Here is an 18734-nt window from a genome sequence, read left to right as displayed (position 1 = left end):
AATCTTCCAAACAAGGTGCAGTCTTTATTAGATTTTCTTAAATCTCTCAGAAATGTTTTATACTTTTTGGTCTACAAATGTCGCATATTTTTTGAGAGATTGATCTCTAAGTATTTAACATTAGTTTTTAAACATTTTTTATTATATCTTCCAAACAAGGTGCAGTCTTTATTTAGATCTTAAATCTCTCAGCAATGTTTTATACTTTTTGGTCTACAAATGTCGCATATTTTTTGAGAGATTGATCTCTAAGTATTTAACATTCTTTTAAAAATGTTGTTTATTATCATCCTATTTTATTTAAATTCAAATAATTAAACATAAAACATATCATTAGTTTCAGATATTGAGTTCAGTTATTCATCAGTTGCATATTACACTCAATGCTCATTACATCACCTGCTTTCCTTCCCTTCCTTAATGGCCATAACCCAGTTACCCGAACCCCTCCATCTCCCCTTTAACATTATTTTTATTTTTAAAATTTTTAATTTAAATTCAAATTAGTTAACATATACTGTATTATTAGTTTCAGGGGTAGAATTTAGTGATTTATCAGTTGCATACAACCGCTAGTGCTCATTACATCAAGTGCCTTCTTTAATGCTTATCACCCAATGACTCCATCCCTCCACCTACCTCCCCTCCAGCAACCCTCAGTTTGTTTCCTAGAGTTAAGAGTCTCTTATGGTTTTCCTCCCTCTCTGTTTTTATCTTATTTTATTTTTCCTTCCCTTCCCCTATGTTCATCTGTTTTGTTTTTTAACTTCCACATATGAGTGAAATCATATGATATTTGTATTTCTCTGACAGATTAATTTCACTTAGCGTAATACACTCTAGTTCCATTCATGTTGTTGAAAATGGCAAGATTTTGTACTTTTTGAAGATTGAGCAATCCCATTTTGTGTGTGTGTGTGTGTGTGTGTGTGTGTGTGTGTAAACATCTTCTTTATCCATTCATCTGTTGATGGACATCTGGGCTCTTTCCATATTTTGGCTATTGTGGGTATTGCTGTAACAAACCTTTGGGTGAATGTGCCCCTTAGAATTACTATGTTTGTACCCTTTCAATAAATAACTAGTAGTACAATTGCTGGATCTTAGGGTAGTTCTATTTTTAACTTTTTGAGGAATCTCCACACTGTTTTCCAGAGTGGGTGTACCAGTCTGCTTTCCTAACAACGATGTAAGAGGGTTACCCTTTCTCCATACCCTCACTAACATCTGTTGTTTCCTGAGTTGTTAATTTTAGCCATTCTGACTGGTGTGAGGTAGTATCTCATTGTGGTTTTGATTTTTATTTCCCTGATGCTGAGTAATAGTAAGCATTTTTTCAAGTGTCTATTAACCATTTTATGTCTTCTTTGAAGAAGTGTCTCTTCCTGTCTTCTGCCCATTTCTTGACTGGATTATTTGTTTTTGGATGTTGAATTTGATAAACTCATTATAGGTGTTGGATACTAGCCCTTTATCTGATATGTCATTTGTGAATATCTTCTCCCATTCCATAGGTTGGCTTTTAGTTTGTTGACTGTTTCCTTTGCTGTGAAAAACATTATTTATATTTTTTTAAAAAAGATTTTATTTATTTATTGTAGAAAGAGAGTGTGTGTGCCTGCATAGGCATGAGATGGGGAGGAGCAGAGCGGGAGGGAGAGTGAGAGGGAGAGATAATCTCAATCAGACTCCATACTGAGGCCAGAGCCCAGCATGTGGTTCAATCTCAGGACCCTGAGATCATGACCTAAGCTGAAACCAAGGGTCTGACATTTAACACCTGAGCTCCCCAGGCACCCTTAGGTATTTAACATTTAAAAAAAAATTTCAATTTCTACAAACTGAGGGTTTGCCAAAATTCTACAAACTGAGGGGGGAGGGGATTTGGGAGGGGGGGGTGGGGTTATGGACATTGGGGAGGGTATGTGCTATGGTGAGTGCTGTGAAGTGTGTAAACCTGGAGATTCACAGACCTGTACCCCTGGGGGAAAAAATATATTATATTAAAAAAAATTTCAATTTCTTATTACTTATAGTATACAGACATAAAATTCATTTTTTGTATCTTGATTATGTATTCTGAAATATTGTTAATTTCCCCTCTTAGTCATATTAGCTTGTTTTGTGCTTTCCTTTGGATTTTCTACATAGATTAATGTGGTGTCTATGAATAAAGACATTTTTATTTCTTCTTTCCAATCTGGATGCACTGTATTTCTTTTCCCCAAGCTTTATTGAGAGATGATTAACATATAATGTTGTATAAGTTGAAGTTGTACAACATGTTGATTTGATATATTTATATATTGCAATAGATTACAACAATGTTGGCGAACACCTCCATCACCTCAGATAATTATAATTTTTTGTAATGAGAAGATTTAAGATTTACTCTCTCAGCAACTTTTAAGTGTATAAAACAGTATGATTATAATAAAAATGTTGTGTCTTATATCCCCAGAAATAATGCATTTTCTAACTGGAAATTTGTATCCTTAGAACAAAATCTCCCAATTTTTCCCAAACCTCAGCTCTTGTGATCTACTTTCTGTTTCTATAAGCTCAGCTTTTAAAACTCCATATATAAGCAATAACACAAAGTATACATTTTATTATGTCTGATTAATAAATAAGTCCAGTAATCAATAAAGTTGAAAACAGAAAATAATAGAGAAAATCAACGAAACAAAAATCTGATTCTTTTAAAAGATCCATAAAACTTATAAACCTCTAACAAGACTGACAAAGTTAGCCTCCAATGATTCACTGCATTTTCACATATTTAATGAATGACATTAATAGCTCTGTCTGTGATAGTTGACATATATTCTACTTTAGAAACCTAAATAACAATGTTCTTAATATGAATCACACAGTGGAAGGAAAAATAAGGAAAACATTGGATTCTTGATTTAAAACACCGATGAAATTTGATTTCCAGCACAACAACTAGATTGTTGTCTTCATGACAGAAACTATTGTTTCATAATTAGCTCAAACTTTTTTGTAATTGATGGAATGGATTCCACAATATCTGTGCCATGAGTTCAATTTTTTATACTATAAATCATGTCTTTGCAAATTGGAAAGACCTTGGAGACAAAATGTACCTAAAGTATTAATCGCCAGGGTTTCAATCTCACAACTTGTGTGATGGTGAAAATAAGGTATTTGAAATTTTTTTTAATATTTTGAATCAATTACCCGTCCACATTGTCAGAAAGGTCTTATATTATATAGACTTAATGGAAGATCTTCTGCCTTTTGTAAAATGTAATACATGATGCCAGGGTTTTCTAACGTACATTCTGAACTGAAATAGTGTTTTTTATTTATATGTTTTAGCATATGCCCATCTAAAATGTTTGTGTATGTGTGTGTGTGTGTGAGAGAGAGAGAGAGAGTGTGTGTGTGTGTGTGTGTGTGTGTGCATACACAAAGGACCCAAGCCATTTTACAGCTGACTAAATTTATAACTCCGGTCCTCTTAATCATTGTTAAAAACTTTGTTGTTGTTGTTAATTTCAGGCAATAGATTTTGTCATTATGTTTGGACTGTTAGAGAAATTCTTACCAAATTCATCTTAAACTTGTTTACATGTCTCCTAATATTGTCCACTTTATTTTCTTTATGTTTCTTTGAACACAACACCTGAATGGCTTCTCATCTTTCTCTGCTACTACAAACACAACAGCAGCAACAGCAACAAGGTGGGGGCTGGGGGGGCTGGGATGTTCATCTTTACAGCAAAATGTCCACCAGTCAATGTAGAAAGTTGTGAAAGCAAATAAGAAGTCACCATTTTTCAACCACCAAAGTAATAACCCAATCCGACAAGAAGCAGGAACAAAAACCAAGGCCAAGAGGTTAAATTCTGTGGGGAGGAAACACAATATGCCCACATGGTATCAAAATATCATGCTACTGTCTCCTTGTAAGTCGCAGAGGGACAAAGGGACGTTTACAGTGGACTAATCTGTCCAACGATACCATAAATTAGTGATCAAACTGAGTAATACCAATAGCAGCACCGACTGTTAGAAAAACCGACCTTAGGAGCTCTCAGATGTGATGTCATGTGAACTACGCAGCACCTATTTAACATCCTTGCCAAAAATGTTAAACAGAAATCATCCGAATGGGAGGAAAATATCAGGCAAAGCCATATTGTGGACACGTTGGAAGCAAACAGGCCGAGGCTCTTGGACAATGTCATGGTCATGGAAGATTTAAGTTGAGGGCCTGTTTGGGACTAGAAGATACTAAAGAGACATGACAACTGAATGCAATGTATGATACTTGATTGAACTGTTGACCCACAAAGGGATATCGCTGGGGCAACTGGGGGGAAATTGGAATATGGACCGTGTATGGACTTAGATGATGTTATCATGCCACTATTAAAGTTCTTCAGTGAGACAATAGTAATATGGTTAGGAGAATATCCAAGGTCTTAGGAGCTACATTTGGAAGTAATTGCATGAAATGTTTGGAACTTGAGTGGTTAAGCAAAAAGAAGAAAAAGGAGATAGAAAGCAACGGGACAATATGAAATCTAGGTGAAAGAGTGTTCACTCTTCAACTTTGTGTGTTTTGAATCTATTTTCAAAGAGACAGTTGAGGAAAATGCATTGCTCATATTTTAGAGTTGTGTGATGAAGTGTTCCACAATAAAATGAGATGATTTCTGGTATCTTCTTGAAAATAATCTGGAAGAGACAGAGGGGAGAAGATATAAATGAAATGAAATTGGCTGTGAGTAGTTAACCGTTGCAGCCCAGGGATGGATACTTGGAGGTTCCCTCACTATTCTCTCTCGTACAGTGTTCTCAAAGTGTGGTTCCCCCAGCAGCAGCATCTGAATCACCAGGGAACTTGCCAGAAAAGCAAACTCTGGGTCCCACCCCAGATTTTTTAATCTGAGACCATAGATGTGGAGCTCGGCAATCTGTTTTCACAAGCTTATTTGGACTCTGATGCAAGCTAATGTTCCAGGAGCACAGCTCTACTGTGATGAACCTGGAAATTGTTAAGTTTATATGCAAACCCTGTTTGTATATGTTTGAAATTACCCACATTTTTAAGGGGAAAAAATGAAGAAAACAGGTACATCAGCTGTTTAGTAGTCAAGTTTTAATAAAGTCTCCAGACAGGCAATCCCAATGTTATACAAAAACTTCCAGAGGATAGAAAAGAGAAACTATTGCCCAACTCAGGCTGTAAGACTAGAAAACCTTGACGCTGGAACCAGCAAGGAGTGTATGAGAAAGAGGAACTTCAAGTCGATCTTGCTCATAAGCAGAAGATGTAAAAGTTCTAAACAAAATTTTAGCAAACTGAACCCCCCAGCATCTACAAAAGAAGATCCACCATAAGGAAGTTACATTTATCCTAGGAGGGCAAAACTGGCTTCGCATTCAGATAGATAGATAGATAGATAGATAGACAGACAGACAGATAGAGTCATGAGAGAGGTTTGTGTGTTGCCAACATATTCTGTGGCTAGCTCTAGGTGCTAACTGAACGTGTATGTTTAATTTTTGAAAACTCATTAAGATACACACTTGTGAATTTTGTCCTTGTGTGATTATAAGCTTCATTTAAGATTTTGAAAAAAGCATCTACAAATAACACTGTATTAACAGAATAAACAAATGGACTTTTGATCATTTCAATAGAGACAAAAAACTAAAATTCACTACTTATTCATGATTTTTAAAACAAACTTATTAAACTGGAAATATGAGGAAAACTCCATAATCTTATAAAGAGAAAGAAGAAAGAAAGGAAGAAAGAAAGAAAGAGAGAGAGAGAGAGAGAGAGAGAGGAGGGTTGGAGGGAGGAAGGAAGGAAGGAAAGAGGGAGAGAAAGAAAGAAAGAAAGAAAGAAAGAGGAAAGAAAAAGAAGATAAAAGGGTAAAAAGAAAAGAGAGAAAGGAAGAAAGAAGAAAAGAAAGGAAGAAAAGAAGAAACAAGAAAAAGACAGAAGGAATGGAGAGAGGGAGGACGGAATGGAGGAACGAAGAGAGGAAGTGAAGGAGGTTGAAAACAGTGAAACACAGCAAACCCCTTTTATTATGGAAATGTTGGCAGCATTCTATTTAATATTAGGGACAACCTAAAGAGGTCGAATTTGGTCATGTCGGTTCGGCCTTGTAGTGGATGTCCTAGTCAACCAGTACAGGTTTAAGAAACCTGTAAATTGATTATTGGGCTTCTGTAACTCACAGATTCATGAAAAACTGCAGAACATCTATAGACAAATGATTAGATATCACAGAGTTTAGCAGGGTGGCTGGCTTTAAGGTCAGTATAGTTTTTAGAAAGTCAAATGGATTTCTCTAAGTTAGATACAATTAGAAAATGTCATTTTAAATGGATAACAAGCACAAGAGCAACAACACTCTAGCGCATCTTGGGATAAATGCAAGAAAAGATGTACAAGATCTGAATGTACAGAAAGACGAAATTAAATACTAAGGATGAAAACGTTAAGGAAGTCCCACATAAACGGAGAGACATGCCATGTTGGTGACTAGGAAGGCTGGGTGTCCTAAAGATAGTCAATACTCCCCTAACTTATCCACAGATTTAATGAAAATGCAACTCAAATCTGAGGCAAATGAGTTTTCAAGGAACAAGGCACGCCGATTCTGATATTTATACTGGAAGGGCGAAAGGCAAAGGATAAGGAAGATACGTTCGAAGGTTATGAATAAGGTGGGGGGACTTGCCCTACCGTAGATCAAGATGCCTTATCAAGAGGTAAAAATGGAGATGATGTAGTAGTGGCACAGAAATAGACAAATTTATCTGTGGAACAGAAGAGGGAGCTCAGACACAGAGACACGCAAAGATGGACCAAAATAACTCCAAGCACTGCCAAATGTTCCCTGGGGGTGCAGAATTGCCCCGCCCCCTCCCATTGACAAACCCTGACATAGAAATATGGTTGAATCTTAAAAACACGTGCTGAATTTCGTAAAAGTCAGTTACAGGATACCAAGGACATGAGTTAAATATGCATGCACATATTGTATTTCACACCCAAAGGGAGCAAAGTCTGGGAAACAAGGTTTAGGGAACACAAAGTTTCACTTCACTTCACTTCACGAGTTACTGACTGTCTTAGCAAAGCCAGCACACGGAAAAGTGGGAGGAAGGCGAGAGGGGCGGGGCTTTGGTAGGTGCACTTCGATGGAACTCGAAGCTCATTGGTCACTGGTCACAGCCGTGGGAGGGGGAAGGCAGCGCTGGAAGCTCATTGGCCTTTGCGGGAAGGGCGGGAAAGGGAGAGAGAGCTGGGTCTTCCCTCCCGCCTTCTGTCCCTGCTGTTGGATTTCGACTTGCGGGAGGCTGAGGTAACCACAGGCTGGCATCAGGAATAGGGCCCTCGTTCTCCACACATCTTCTTTCCTCCCTCCCTCCTGCTCGGGATGACCAACTCCTTCTCCTCTCCTCCAACCTCAGTGGAATACCTCCTGATGTTCCACTCCGCCCCGTCCCCTCTCCACCCCCACCCCCCAGGCAACAACCACCGAATGGCTGTGGGAGGAAAACCCTTGCCTCAGCACCTGAACCCTGGCCTCTGGAACCTAAGGCAGGACTCAAGCCCCTGCCTTTGATCCTTTGAATCTGATGTGGCAGTGGCAGTGAATGACTGGGTGGCCTGAGATGAGGTGGTGCACCCCAGGTGTGAGGGACGGGGAAAGTGTACCCAAGCTTAACCGTTGAAGTGTGAAGAGGAGCATGGAAGATTGTTGGGAGGCTGAGCAGGGAGTACATGGGTTTGCATGAGAGCACAGAGGGTTCTGTTGGTGGAAGAAAACAATTACTGCAGTGAGGAGTTGGCTGTTGACTAGATCAGGGTCTGGCATTCGATAGGGGGCTCAGCAAGGATCTAGTCAATGAATAATCGAAGGGATGCATAAAAATACTTATTGAAAGAGGGGCTTAGGGTCCAGCAGCTTAATGAAATTTCACGGGGGTACAAAGGGGGTGTCAGATTAAAGTGTTGGGGGGCTGAGAGAAGAATTAAGATTACAGTGGGGTGCAGGAAGAAAATCAGGCTGGGGTGTGAGAGGAAAGTTGAATGTAGGACATACTAATAATAGAGTTGAATGGGGGGAGCTAGAATCATGAGTAGGGAGTGAATGAATGCAGGAGGTTAGGAAGGTAATTGTGGAAGTACATGACAGGAAAAATCATGAGGAATGGCAGAGTACAGGATGATACACGAGAAGGGGAAGGCAGTAATTGAAGAAAGGGGGCACACGAGTGCATGCGTATGCCTGAAAAGGGGGTCTATGTAGAGGGAAGGGAAGCAAGGAGAATAGTGATTCGATTGAAAGTTTACAGGAGCCATGCCAAGAGTTCCTTAGAATGAGGCTATGCGTGAGTGGGGCTTCCTGGGAAGGAGGCTGCATGAGTGAGAAGGGTGGGTGCGATCTGATTTCAGCAATGAGCTGGGTGAAGAAGGATCCAGGCACCTCAGGTGGGGTTTTCAAAGGGCAGAGGAAGTACGTTCAGGGTAGGGGATCATGTGGCCATCCCGACCTCCACTCCTGGCCCTAGGACGATGGATCCCAATGAAATGCCTGCTGTGCCCTGCTGCCCCTCTGATCCCCCCACTGGGCTTGAGACCGGGGCCCCATGCGAGATTGAACATGGCCCCAAAAGAGCTGTAAGTCGCTGTGCCCGCTGCTACAACCACGGCTTCACTGACCAAGTCAAGGACCAGGATCACTTCTGCCTCTTCAAAGCCTGCGAGTGTCACAAGTGTATCTTCTTCTCGTGAGTATAGTGTCTGACAGTGGGGGGGTGAGCCTCCCCAAAATGTGACTGACTGTAGACCTGCTATCCCCCACTTTAGGGAACACCACAGTGTCTTGCCTGCTGAGAGTGCCTTGAAGAGGGAGCAGGGGGCAAACCTAAAGAGGCACCTGGCTCAAGGACAGACAAGGAGTGAGGCCTCCCCTCCCAAAGCTCACAGCCATGTCAAGAAGTTGACCATTCAAGCCGGAGCCCTCAGTGAGTGTCTCTGGCCAGGGAGGGTGTCTGGGTTTGGGGATAGGGAGCACTGAGCTGTTCTGTCACCAGTCCTCCTACCCGATTTTGATGTGGCCTTGGCAAATTACCCCTTGGGCCTTTAGCTGCCCCACCTATCCAACTTCATCCATATTATCTACCAAGTTTTGGTGGGAAGGATAGCTCTGGGGGGTCAAAATGGTCCACGGTGAGATGAGACCTCAGACTGGGGGTGAGGAAGAGTGGGGTGAGCTCAGAGGGAAAGGCTCACCCAAAGTGTCCCCAACTTTCTATAGCTGGGAAGGAGAACATCATGTCCTAGCTTGAGGCCCACCCAAACCTGCCCAACCCCTAGGGAGATAAGGAGAGTCTGGGGCCTGTGGGGGAAGTTCCCATCTCACCCACTGCCCAGACTCTTCTCTGTATCCTGTAGACATGGGTTCCCTTCTTAATTCTTCTGCAGCTTGACATAAGTTTAGGGAAATAGTACTTGTTCTCTCTGGGCCTCCATTTCAGCAGTTGAAAAATAAATAGTAGGAACTGACTGGTCTTCAAGGTCTTCTCAGCTCTGACATTTTGGGCTCCTATTCTCATCCAAGAACATACCCATACACATCCCTCCATGGCCAACATGGTGCCCAACTCCATTGTTTTCTTTCTGCTCCTGCAGGCAAGCGCCCAAGGAGCTCTTTTGACTTGTCCTACCCCAAACTCTTTGTCTCGGTTCTGGACTCCAGCAGCCTTGAAGATGCGACTAACAATTTCTCTTTCCAGGAAGACCCACAGGACTCCTGCACTACCGAGGTTGTGAGTAAAGTGTGAAGGCCCATGGTTCTAAGTGTATATTGTATGATCGGGTGCCCAACCTTTGTGCTTGATGCCATGGGAGATGGAAGGAGGAAGTGGGGAGGTGGCAGATGAGGAAGAAAAAGAGGGGGAGGAGAGGAGCAGGATGAGAAGTTGCAGGGGGAGAAGAGGTGGGCCAGAAGGATGAGGAGGAGTGGAGAAGCAGCATCTCAGACCAGCAGGCAAGAGCAGGGTTCTTCCAGCCTTGCCATTGCCTACTTGTTAGCCTTTGGACAAGTGTGTTTATATTTCCATGCCTAATTTCCAGTGTTCTAGCAGTATACTGATAGGGACAATATCCCACACCTGACATAGCACTGACAAGAGGACTAGGTCCAGGACTGCCACATAGCAGGACTTCACTGCTGGAGGCTATTATTCCAAGGGGAAACAGATTGATGGGAGAGAAGGTCCTGTTGAAGGGGGTGGACACGACAGTGAGTGCCACAGGGCCTAGAGGGAGAGTCCAGAGGTCATTAGAGAAAGCTCCCAGGCCATTAGATGAGCCAAGCTGGTCCTTCAAGTTCCATGGAGATTGGGGAATATGGAGGTGAGAAGCAGTTCCTGGGCAGGGACAGTGATCCCATTTCTCCAGGTGCTATGCAGGTTAGACCACAGACACCTGGGATTTTCCATACCCATCACTGTTGGCCTGGGAGTTTTGAAAATCCTGGCAGGAATTAGTGTCTCAGGAGAGATGTTGAGGAAGGACATAGAAAGGAAAACAGGCTAAACAGGGGAAAGGACTTGTGCAAGCCACAACGACCAATGGCCAACAGGCATTCAGACTCCCACATCTGGGTGGTGCAAGATCCTGGCCCTGTTTCTCTACTGGTATTATGTATCTGTCAGAGGGTTTAATCCCATGGCCCCTCTTTTCCTTGTCTCTAGAGACTCAGCTCTGGTCCTCCAGCCCTGTGCCGCCCTTGGCCCTGTCCTACTACAACCGCAGATCCTGGGAAAATAGCGGGGTCCAGAACCCTGGCAGGGGCCAGGCTTAGTGAATGGGAAAGGATGAAGGCCCCCGGGGGTGGGGGGGACCTTCAATGGAACTGGGGACTGAAGGGCCACTGGCCCCATGAGGTGGGGAGGTATGGGTTTTCAGGTCCCATTCTCTCACACCCTTTCCATTGCAGGCTCCTGAATCTTCTGACCAGGACTCGGATTCTGCCTCAGAGTGGCAGCGGAAACTGGAAGCGGCCGAGGCTCTGCTGATTCTGAGAGACTCTCCCCAGGCATCTTCTGGCTCCAGCTCCGTGCTCCATCCCTGCGTGGCGACAAGTAGCCTTGTCCTTGAAAGGAGAACACGGGGTGGTGGGGATGGTTGGGAAAGGGGAGGGCGTTGTGGTAAGCAGGGTCTCACTGGGAGGCCGGGGTTGGTGGGTTGAACCTCCTAGGGCTCAGGTATGCAAGCTCCTTGGTCTGATGCCAGAGATGGCAGTCGCTGGTTGCTCTGTGAATCATCAGTTTATCCAGCTCTGTGCTCAACAAGCAAATGCCCAGGACCCTAGCGTCGAGAAACAAGGTTACTGAGGTCCTGCTGGTGGCAGGGACTTGGCCTGGGGTATGCAGCCTATCAAGTGGAACACCCAGGTCTCCTCACTCCCAGCCCAGAGCTCTCTACCTACACTCTTGCAGTCTGCTGTGGTGGGCAGCATACACATAGGTGATAAGAGCCTGGGCTGGTGGGAGATCTGGTCTTTGATTCCTGTCTCCAGGGGGAACCTGGATGCCTTCAGAGTTCCCTTGTGTTTTGTGGCTAAGTTTCAATGATGAGCCTGGAGAGGAAGAACCAGAGGGAGTCTGAGGAGAGGTAGAAGCCTGGGAAGGCTGAGAGGAAAGGCTGGGCATTCCCAGACCAAAATATTGGGCGCGTTATGATGTGATTATAGTAGCAACTTGTGTGAAGGAGGAACTTCGGGAATAGAATGGGATGAGGCTGGAGAGGCTGCCAATCACAGAGGTCCTGAATGCCATTCTTAGGGGCTAGATCAGAAACTGTGGGTGGTGAGGAGCCAGGGAATGTGTGAGCTGGGGAGAGCATATTCAGAGATCCTGGGCTCCACAAAAAGAAATGTGGTGGCTCTGATGGAGGGATTGGAGGATGCAAAACCCGAGATGGGCAAATCAGGGGGGAATTGTGCTGTGCTGTAGTCTGTATTCCAGGTGACAAAGCCTTGATTGGGTGGAACAAAAGAGTTGGGAGAGCCTGGTGGGGAAATGGATGTGACCTGGCTCTGATGCCTTCTGTTCTCTCTGCAGATCCTGCTGAAGATAGAGGACCCCAGCCTCCTAACCCCTCTCTGCGACCCAGGCCGGCTAGCTCCATTTCTCTGCCTATTGGGCATCTGGGGTGCATCTCCCTGTTGAACTAGAAGCCCAGAAGAGGAGGCCTCACTAGAGTGCTGCCTATTTATGCATTTGCAAAATGTTTCATATGGAATATACTTAACATGTTGTTTTTTTTAACCTTTTCATCCTTTTACAAGCTTTTCAGACCCTTTTTATTATGTGGGGTATTTCCTTGGCTGAGGGTGGATACTCTTGTACTTCCATTCCTTATTGCCTCAGATTTTGGGGCCTTCTTATGCCTCTTATAAAAACAGATCTGTGAAATCTAAGCTGAACAATCTATAAATAGGGTCTGTGGGAGATCAGGTGTTCATATGCCCGAGTTTTCTTTTGACTTGTGATTGCAAACATAGCCATGCACCCACATATGCGTCCAAGCTTGTCAAAATCTAAGGGTATTTTCATTTCATGTCTACATTTATGTGTGTGAACAAGTAATAAACGCTTGCTGTTGTAAGGCAGTGAGATAGATGCATTGTTTGTGGTCACAGTATAAAGTAGACAGTTCTGACTCTAACAGACCTGTTCCATTTACTTTCCAAAGTGAGAATCACCTTACTCAATAACTGGGATTTCTTAACATGACTAGACCAGAAAACGGTAGAGATAAAAAATGGTAAGAGTTTTAGTCATTGAGCAAGTAAGTGCCTACCTTCTGCATGGCATAGACTTGTTTCCAGCTGTCCAGAGGGTCCCAAGCTGAGTTGTCTGCATGGTCAAGCAGGTCTTATAAATGAGTGGGGCTGTCCAGACAGGCTCTGGCCAGTTGGCAGTGCGTGGTCTACCTAAGGTCCAGCTGCCACCTGGCTCCAGCCGATTGCTGCCATGCAGGAATGCAGACTCTGCACTGCCACAGCTCCTGATTTTTCGAGAGAAAGCAGAATTCTAGATATCTATGTAGAATATCTCCATTTTAAAATGTCGGCTCTGGTTTCTTCTTTAAGACCTGTACGTGGGCCAAAGAAAACACCCATTCAGGCCAACCATGGCCGAGTGAATGCCGGTTGGATTCTAGTCCAATGTGTACTTTATAGTGGGGGACACTGAAGCCAATCATGGCCAGAAGAATCAAAGAGGGGAGGTGAATTAGACCCAATCCTGCTTTTGAAGGACTCATGAAATATGAGGAAGAATCATATTCATGCATTTATTTTGTGCCCTGTGTATGCTAAACACATACACCCTTCCAGCAGTCTCTGAGCTAAGCATGATTACCACCCTCTTGCACAAGTGTTTTAGGGGAAATTTTTAGCCAAAGACAGGATGGCGGAAAACTCCCTTCTCTGCCAGGCCCTAAATTAGCTAATAATTTACCTTCTAAACAATGATCTCTACCTCAACCACTGAGTGAAAGTTTCAAATCTTGAAATGGCAGGCAGAATAGTCTTTCAAAAGTAGTCTCTTTGTTTTGTACTCTAGGTAACAATATGTTGTTATAGATCAGATCTTTTTTTTTTTTAATTAAAGATCTTATTTATTTGACAGACAGGGATCACAAGTAGGCAGAGAGGCAGGCAGAGAGGGGGGCTTGAATTAGGCTCCCCGCTGACAGCCTGATGCGGGGCTCGTTCCCAGGACCCTGAGAGCATGACCTGAGCCGAAGGCAGAGGCTTTAACCCACTGAGCCACCTAGGCCCTCCTGTGGATCAGATCTTATCTGCCCTTGTTTTTCAGTCCTCTGCTGATGTTCCAAAGAAAGGTAAAACTGGACACCCCTACCCGAAGACAGAAAGCTTCACTGGATATGCCCTATTTCCCATCATGTTTTCCCCTTCCTTCCTAGCCTCCTTCATTTTTACCCAAGAGGACTGGTGGTGAATACATCTGATGACAACTTATGCTTTCTTGTTTCAGGCCTTGAGAAGTCAGGCTTCTTATCATCATTATCTAATGCCATATAACCATGCATTCAGCACACAGGTCAAGACTGATGACCATCATGCTTTCGTCCCTTCTCTCATTTGCTATTTAAATCAGTGATCCTGAAACCCCTTCTCTCCTGGATAGTAGATAAACAAGCCCACATATTCACAGAGGAAGGAAGCAGCGTTGCCTGGAAAAGGACCAAAACCTTGCTGTGCAATTGTGCCTTCTGTTTTGGTAAAAGAGAGTGTTTCTGGAATTAAAGGATGCAGTATGAGAAGAGGGAGGAAAAGAGAAATGAAGTGATGGAGACTGGGAGAATGAGTGAGCCCTTTTGCCCTGGACCCTTTCATTTTTCTGAGTCCTACTTGCCCTTCTATGCAGAACCTTTTAGACCTGATGTTGATGCATCAACACCCACCTCCCCACACAAATGCTCACACTCAAGTGCATGCATGTACATACACTGCTCTATAACTTTTTGTTTATTTATTTATTTATTTATTTATTTATTTATTTATTCATTAATGATTTTATTTATTTGACAGCGAGACAGAGCGTGTGGAAGAGCAGCAGGCAGAGGGTGAGGGCAAGGGAGAGGGAGAAGCCAGGTCCCACCGAGCAAGGAGCCCCACATGGGGCTTCGTGCCAGGACCTGGGGCTCAATCCCAGGACCCTGGAATCTTGACCTGATCCAAAGGCAGACGTTGACTGACTGTGCCACCTGGGCACCCTGTTCTATACCTTTTTAAAAAGTCTTTTCATGGGATGCTTGGGTAGCTCAGTTGTTAAGTGTCCTTCCTTGCCTTCCTCATTTTTACCCAAGAGGATTTTTAACCAAGAGGATTGGTGGTGAATACATCTGATTTGGACAGAAGTCTCATGAGATTTGGATCGAAATCTCCTGAATTTTGTCTGAGATCTCACAATATTTGGACAAAAGACTTATGAGATTTGTTAGAAATCTCATGAGATGTGCCTGACATCTTACAAGTTTTGGACTGAGATCTCATGCTATTTGGACAAAGATTTCATGAGATTTGTGAAGAAATCATACAAGATGTGCTTGAGGTATCATGATATTTGGATAGAGATCTCATGAGATTTGGACTAAGATTTCACCAGATTTGGACAAAGATCTCACAAGATTTGGACTAAGATCTCAAAAGATTTGACAGAGATCTCATGAGAGTTAGACTAAGATCTCATAAAATTTGGATGGAGTTCTCATGAGAGTTTCACTAAGATCTCATGATAATCGTACTGAGTTCTCTCGAGATTTGGACAGAAATCTCATGAGATTTGGACTAAGATCTCATGAGATTTGGGTAGAAATCATGCAAGATATGTCTGCAATATCACAAGATTTGGACTGAGATCTGGGAAGATTTTCATGAGATCTTACAAGGTTTGGATGAATTCTCACGAAATTTGGACAGAGATTGCTGAGAATTTGAGGAGATCACATGAGATTTGGCCTGAGTTCACACTAGATTTGGACAGCACTCTCACAAGATTTGGTCTAAGATCTCACAAGATTTGGGTAGAAATAACATGAGATGTGCCTGAGATCTCACGAGATTTGGACAGAAGTCTCATGACATTTGGATCAAAATGTCGGAGTTGTGTCTGAAATTCCACAAGAGTCAGGCTGAGATATCAAGAGATTTGGGCTAAGATCTCACAAGATTTGGACAGAGATTTCAGGAGATTTGAACTAAGAATTCAGGAGATTTGGGTCAAAATCACCTGAGATGTGCCCGAGATCCCATGAGATTTGACTGAGAACTCATGTGATATGGACTGAGATTTCACAAGATTTGAATTGAGGTCTCATGAGATTTGGGTAGAAATCTTATGAGGTGTTCCTGAGATCTCACGAGATTTTGACACCTTTAAATTTTTTTTTTATTTATTAATTTGAGATAGAACAAGAGTGAGAGAGAGCACAAGCATAGGGAGCAGCAGGCAGAGGGAGAACAGACTCCCTGCTGAGCAGGGAACCTGATGTGGGGCTCGATGCCAGGACTCTGGGATTCTGACCTGAGCTGAAGGCAGATGCTTAACTTAGGTGCCCCTTGTCAGAATTCTTATGAGGTTTGTATCAAAATCTTGTGAGAAGTACCTGAGGTCTCACATGATTTGGATTGAGATCTCATGAGATTTGGACAGAGATCTCATGAGATTTGGACCAAGGTCACAAGAAAATTGTACTGAGATCTCATGATATTTGGACAGAAATCTCATGAGATTTGGGGTAAGATCTCATGAGATTTAGGTAGAAATCATACAAGAAGTACCTCAGATATCATGAGATTTTGACTAAGATCTGGTTAGATTTGGATGAGATCTCACAAGATTTGGTGAGAAATCTCATGAGATGGGCCTGAGATCTCATGAGATTTGGACTGAGATCTTACGATATTTGGAATGAGTTCTCATGAGATTTGGAATGAGTTCTCATGAGATTTGGATGGAGATTTCACAAGATTTGTATAGAGATCTCATGAGATTTGGACTAAAATTTCATGAGATTTGGGTAGAAATCACACCAGATATGCCTGAGAAATCATGAGATTTGGATTGAGATCTGGAGAGATTTGGATGAGATTTCATGAGATTTGGATGAGTTCTCTCAAGATTTGGACAGAGATTGGCGAGATTTGGATGACATCTCAAGAGATTTGGTGAGAAATCTCATGAGATGTGCCTGAGATCTCACGAGATTTGGACTGAGATCTCACGATATTTGGAGTGAGTTCTCATGAGATTTGGACAGAGAGCTCACAAGATTTGTATAGAGAGCTCATGAAATTTGGACTGAAATCTCACAAGATTTGGATGAAGAATTCATGAGATTTGGGTAGAAATTTCATGAGATATGCCCGGGAAATCTCAGGAGATTTGGAGGGCAATCTTGTGAGTTGTGCTGGAGCTCTCACGAGATTTGGACTTAGATCTCACAAGGTTTGGTACTTACCTACCTGGGGGGCACAAAGCAGGCTCTGCTAGGGAGTGCCAGTTCCATCCAAGGTCTTGAGAGTTTTGGCCAGATACCTTATGAGTTTTGACCCTAGATTTGCTGGCTGGCCCGAGGTCTCATGGGACTTGAATGACATCTCACGAGATTTGGACTGAGATTACATGAGCTCTGCCCCAAGATCACATGTAATCTGGCAAAGCCAGGAGCTGTCTTCTTCCTGCAGTTGGCGAATCTCACACAGTCTGTCCTGAAAGGTGGAATGCCTGGGATGGTACCCAGGGAGTCTTCCCGTGTATTCAGATGAGCCTGCTTTCAGGCTCCTTGAGTCTTCCTGTAAGGAAAACCCTCCCATGGGGCGCCTGGGTGTCTCAGTGGGTTAAGCTTCTGCCTTTGGCTTGGGTCATGATCTTGGGGTCCTGGGATCAAGCCCCATATGGGGCTCCCTTCTCAGCGGGGAGCCTGCTTCCCTTTCTACCTACTTGTGATCTCTGTCTGTCAAATAAAAGAAAAAAAACACCTCCCATGTCTCACCGTTCCTAATCTAATGTCAGTAAGGTTCCTCAAACTCATTCAATCCTATTTCAGTTGCTCTGTTTGGACCCCAACATCAGAATGGCATCTGTGGGTTTTGTGGAATGCCGGAGGTCCGAAGTTCCGCTGGATGAGAATGTCCATGTGCTAGCAATTATGCTACCCAGGCATCTTCTCCCATTCATTATGGGAGAGTCTTTTGGTTTTGTCAACCATTTCCTTTGCTGTGCAAAAGCTTTTTATCTTGATGAAGTCCTAATTGTTCATTTTGGGTTTTGTTTCCCTTGCCTTTGGATACATGTTTAGCAAACAGATTGCTGCCTGTGTTCTCCCTTAGGATTGTGGAAAGATGCTCAACATCACTCACATCAGGGAAATACAAACTAAAACCACAATGAGATACCACTGCACACTAATCAGAATGGCTAAAATGAACAACTATGTAAACAACAGATGTTGGTGAGGATGTGGAGAAAAGGGAGCCATCTTGCAGTCTTGGTAAGAATGAAAACTGGTGTGGCCCACTGGAAAATTGGATGAGAGTTCCTCAAAACATTACCAATAGAGCTACCTAGGACCCATTGATGGCATGCCTAGGTGTTTATCCAAAGGATGCATGCATACTGATTTGAAAGGGCACATGCACCCCAATGTTTATGGCAGCAATGTATACAATCCCCAAACCAATTCCCTTTTCCGAATTTTATTGTAGATTTTTTGACCTTCCTTGTACCATTTCCATCCCTTTGCTGATTTTTTAAAATTTAGAGTTGGTTTACCTATGGGAGCCTGGGAGATTTTACCCACATAGCCAGTACCCAAGGATTGGTTGTGAGTTCCCACTTCAGTCCTGTGGTATGTGAGAGCACCCATGTCTGATATCCCAAAGGAAAGGTGGCCATGCTCTCCTTAAGCTTGAGATGCCCTCCTTCTGAAGAACCAAACTATCACCAATAAGCTGTGTGCCAAAGGGCCTAGTAAGCTCAGGAAGTGCCCTTTCAAAACATATTGCATCATGGCCTGCATCCGAAACCTTGAGCATCAGCTGGACGTCCCAGACTACTATACCTGAATCACTGCAGCCTCTATCCATTCATGGAGAGGGGCAATTGAAAGGAGCTAACACCAGATT

The 18734-nt window shown here is 43.2% G+C and overlaps 1 protein-coding gene across 1 annotated transcript; it reads left to right on the top strand.

Moving 5' to 3' along the window:
• Window positions 1–8578: 8578 nt before the first annotated feature.
• LOC116861930 (doublesex- and mab-3-related transcription factor C1-like) lies at window positions 8579–12248 on the top strand. Its single transcript, XM_032848863.1, has 5 exons — window positions 8579–8793; window positions 8873–9030; window positions 9698–9834; window positions 11010–11154; window positions 12136–12248. The coding sequence occupies exons 1-5, from the start codon at window positions 8579–8581 to the stop codon at window positions 12246–12248; spliced, it is 768 nt and encodes a 255-aa protein (XP_032704754.1).
• The last annotated feature ends 6486 nt before the right edge of the window (window positions 12249–18734 follow it).

This window comes from Lontra canadensis, unplaced genomic scaffold (genome assembly GCF_010015895.1).
Source record: "Lontra canadensis isolate GAN:19392208 unplaced genomic scaffold, GSC_riverotter_1.0 scaffold210, whole genome shotgun sequence".
Lineage (NCBI taxonomy): Eukaryota > Metazoa > Chordata > Mammalia > Carnivora > Mustelidae > Lontra > Lontra canadensis.
The sequence above is the reverse complement of the archived record's forward strand: the minus strand, read 5'-3'. Positions and strand labels throughout refer to the sequence as shown.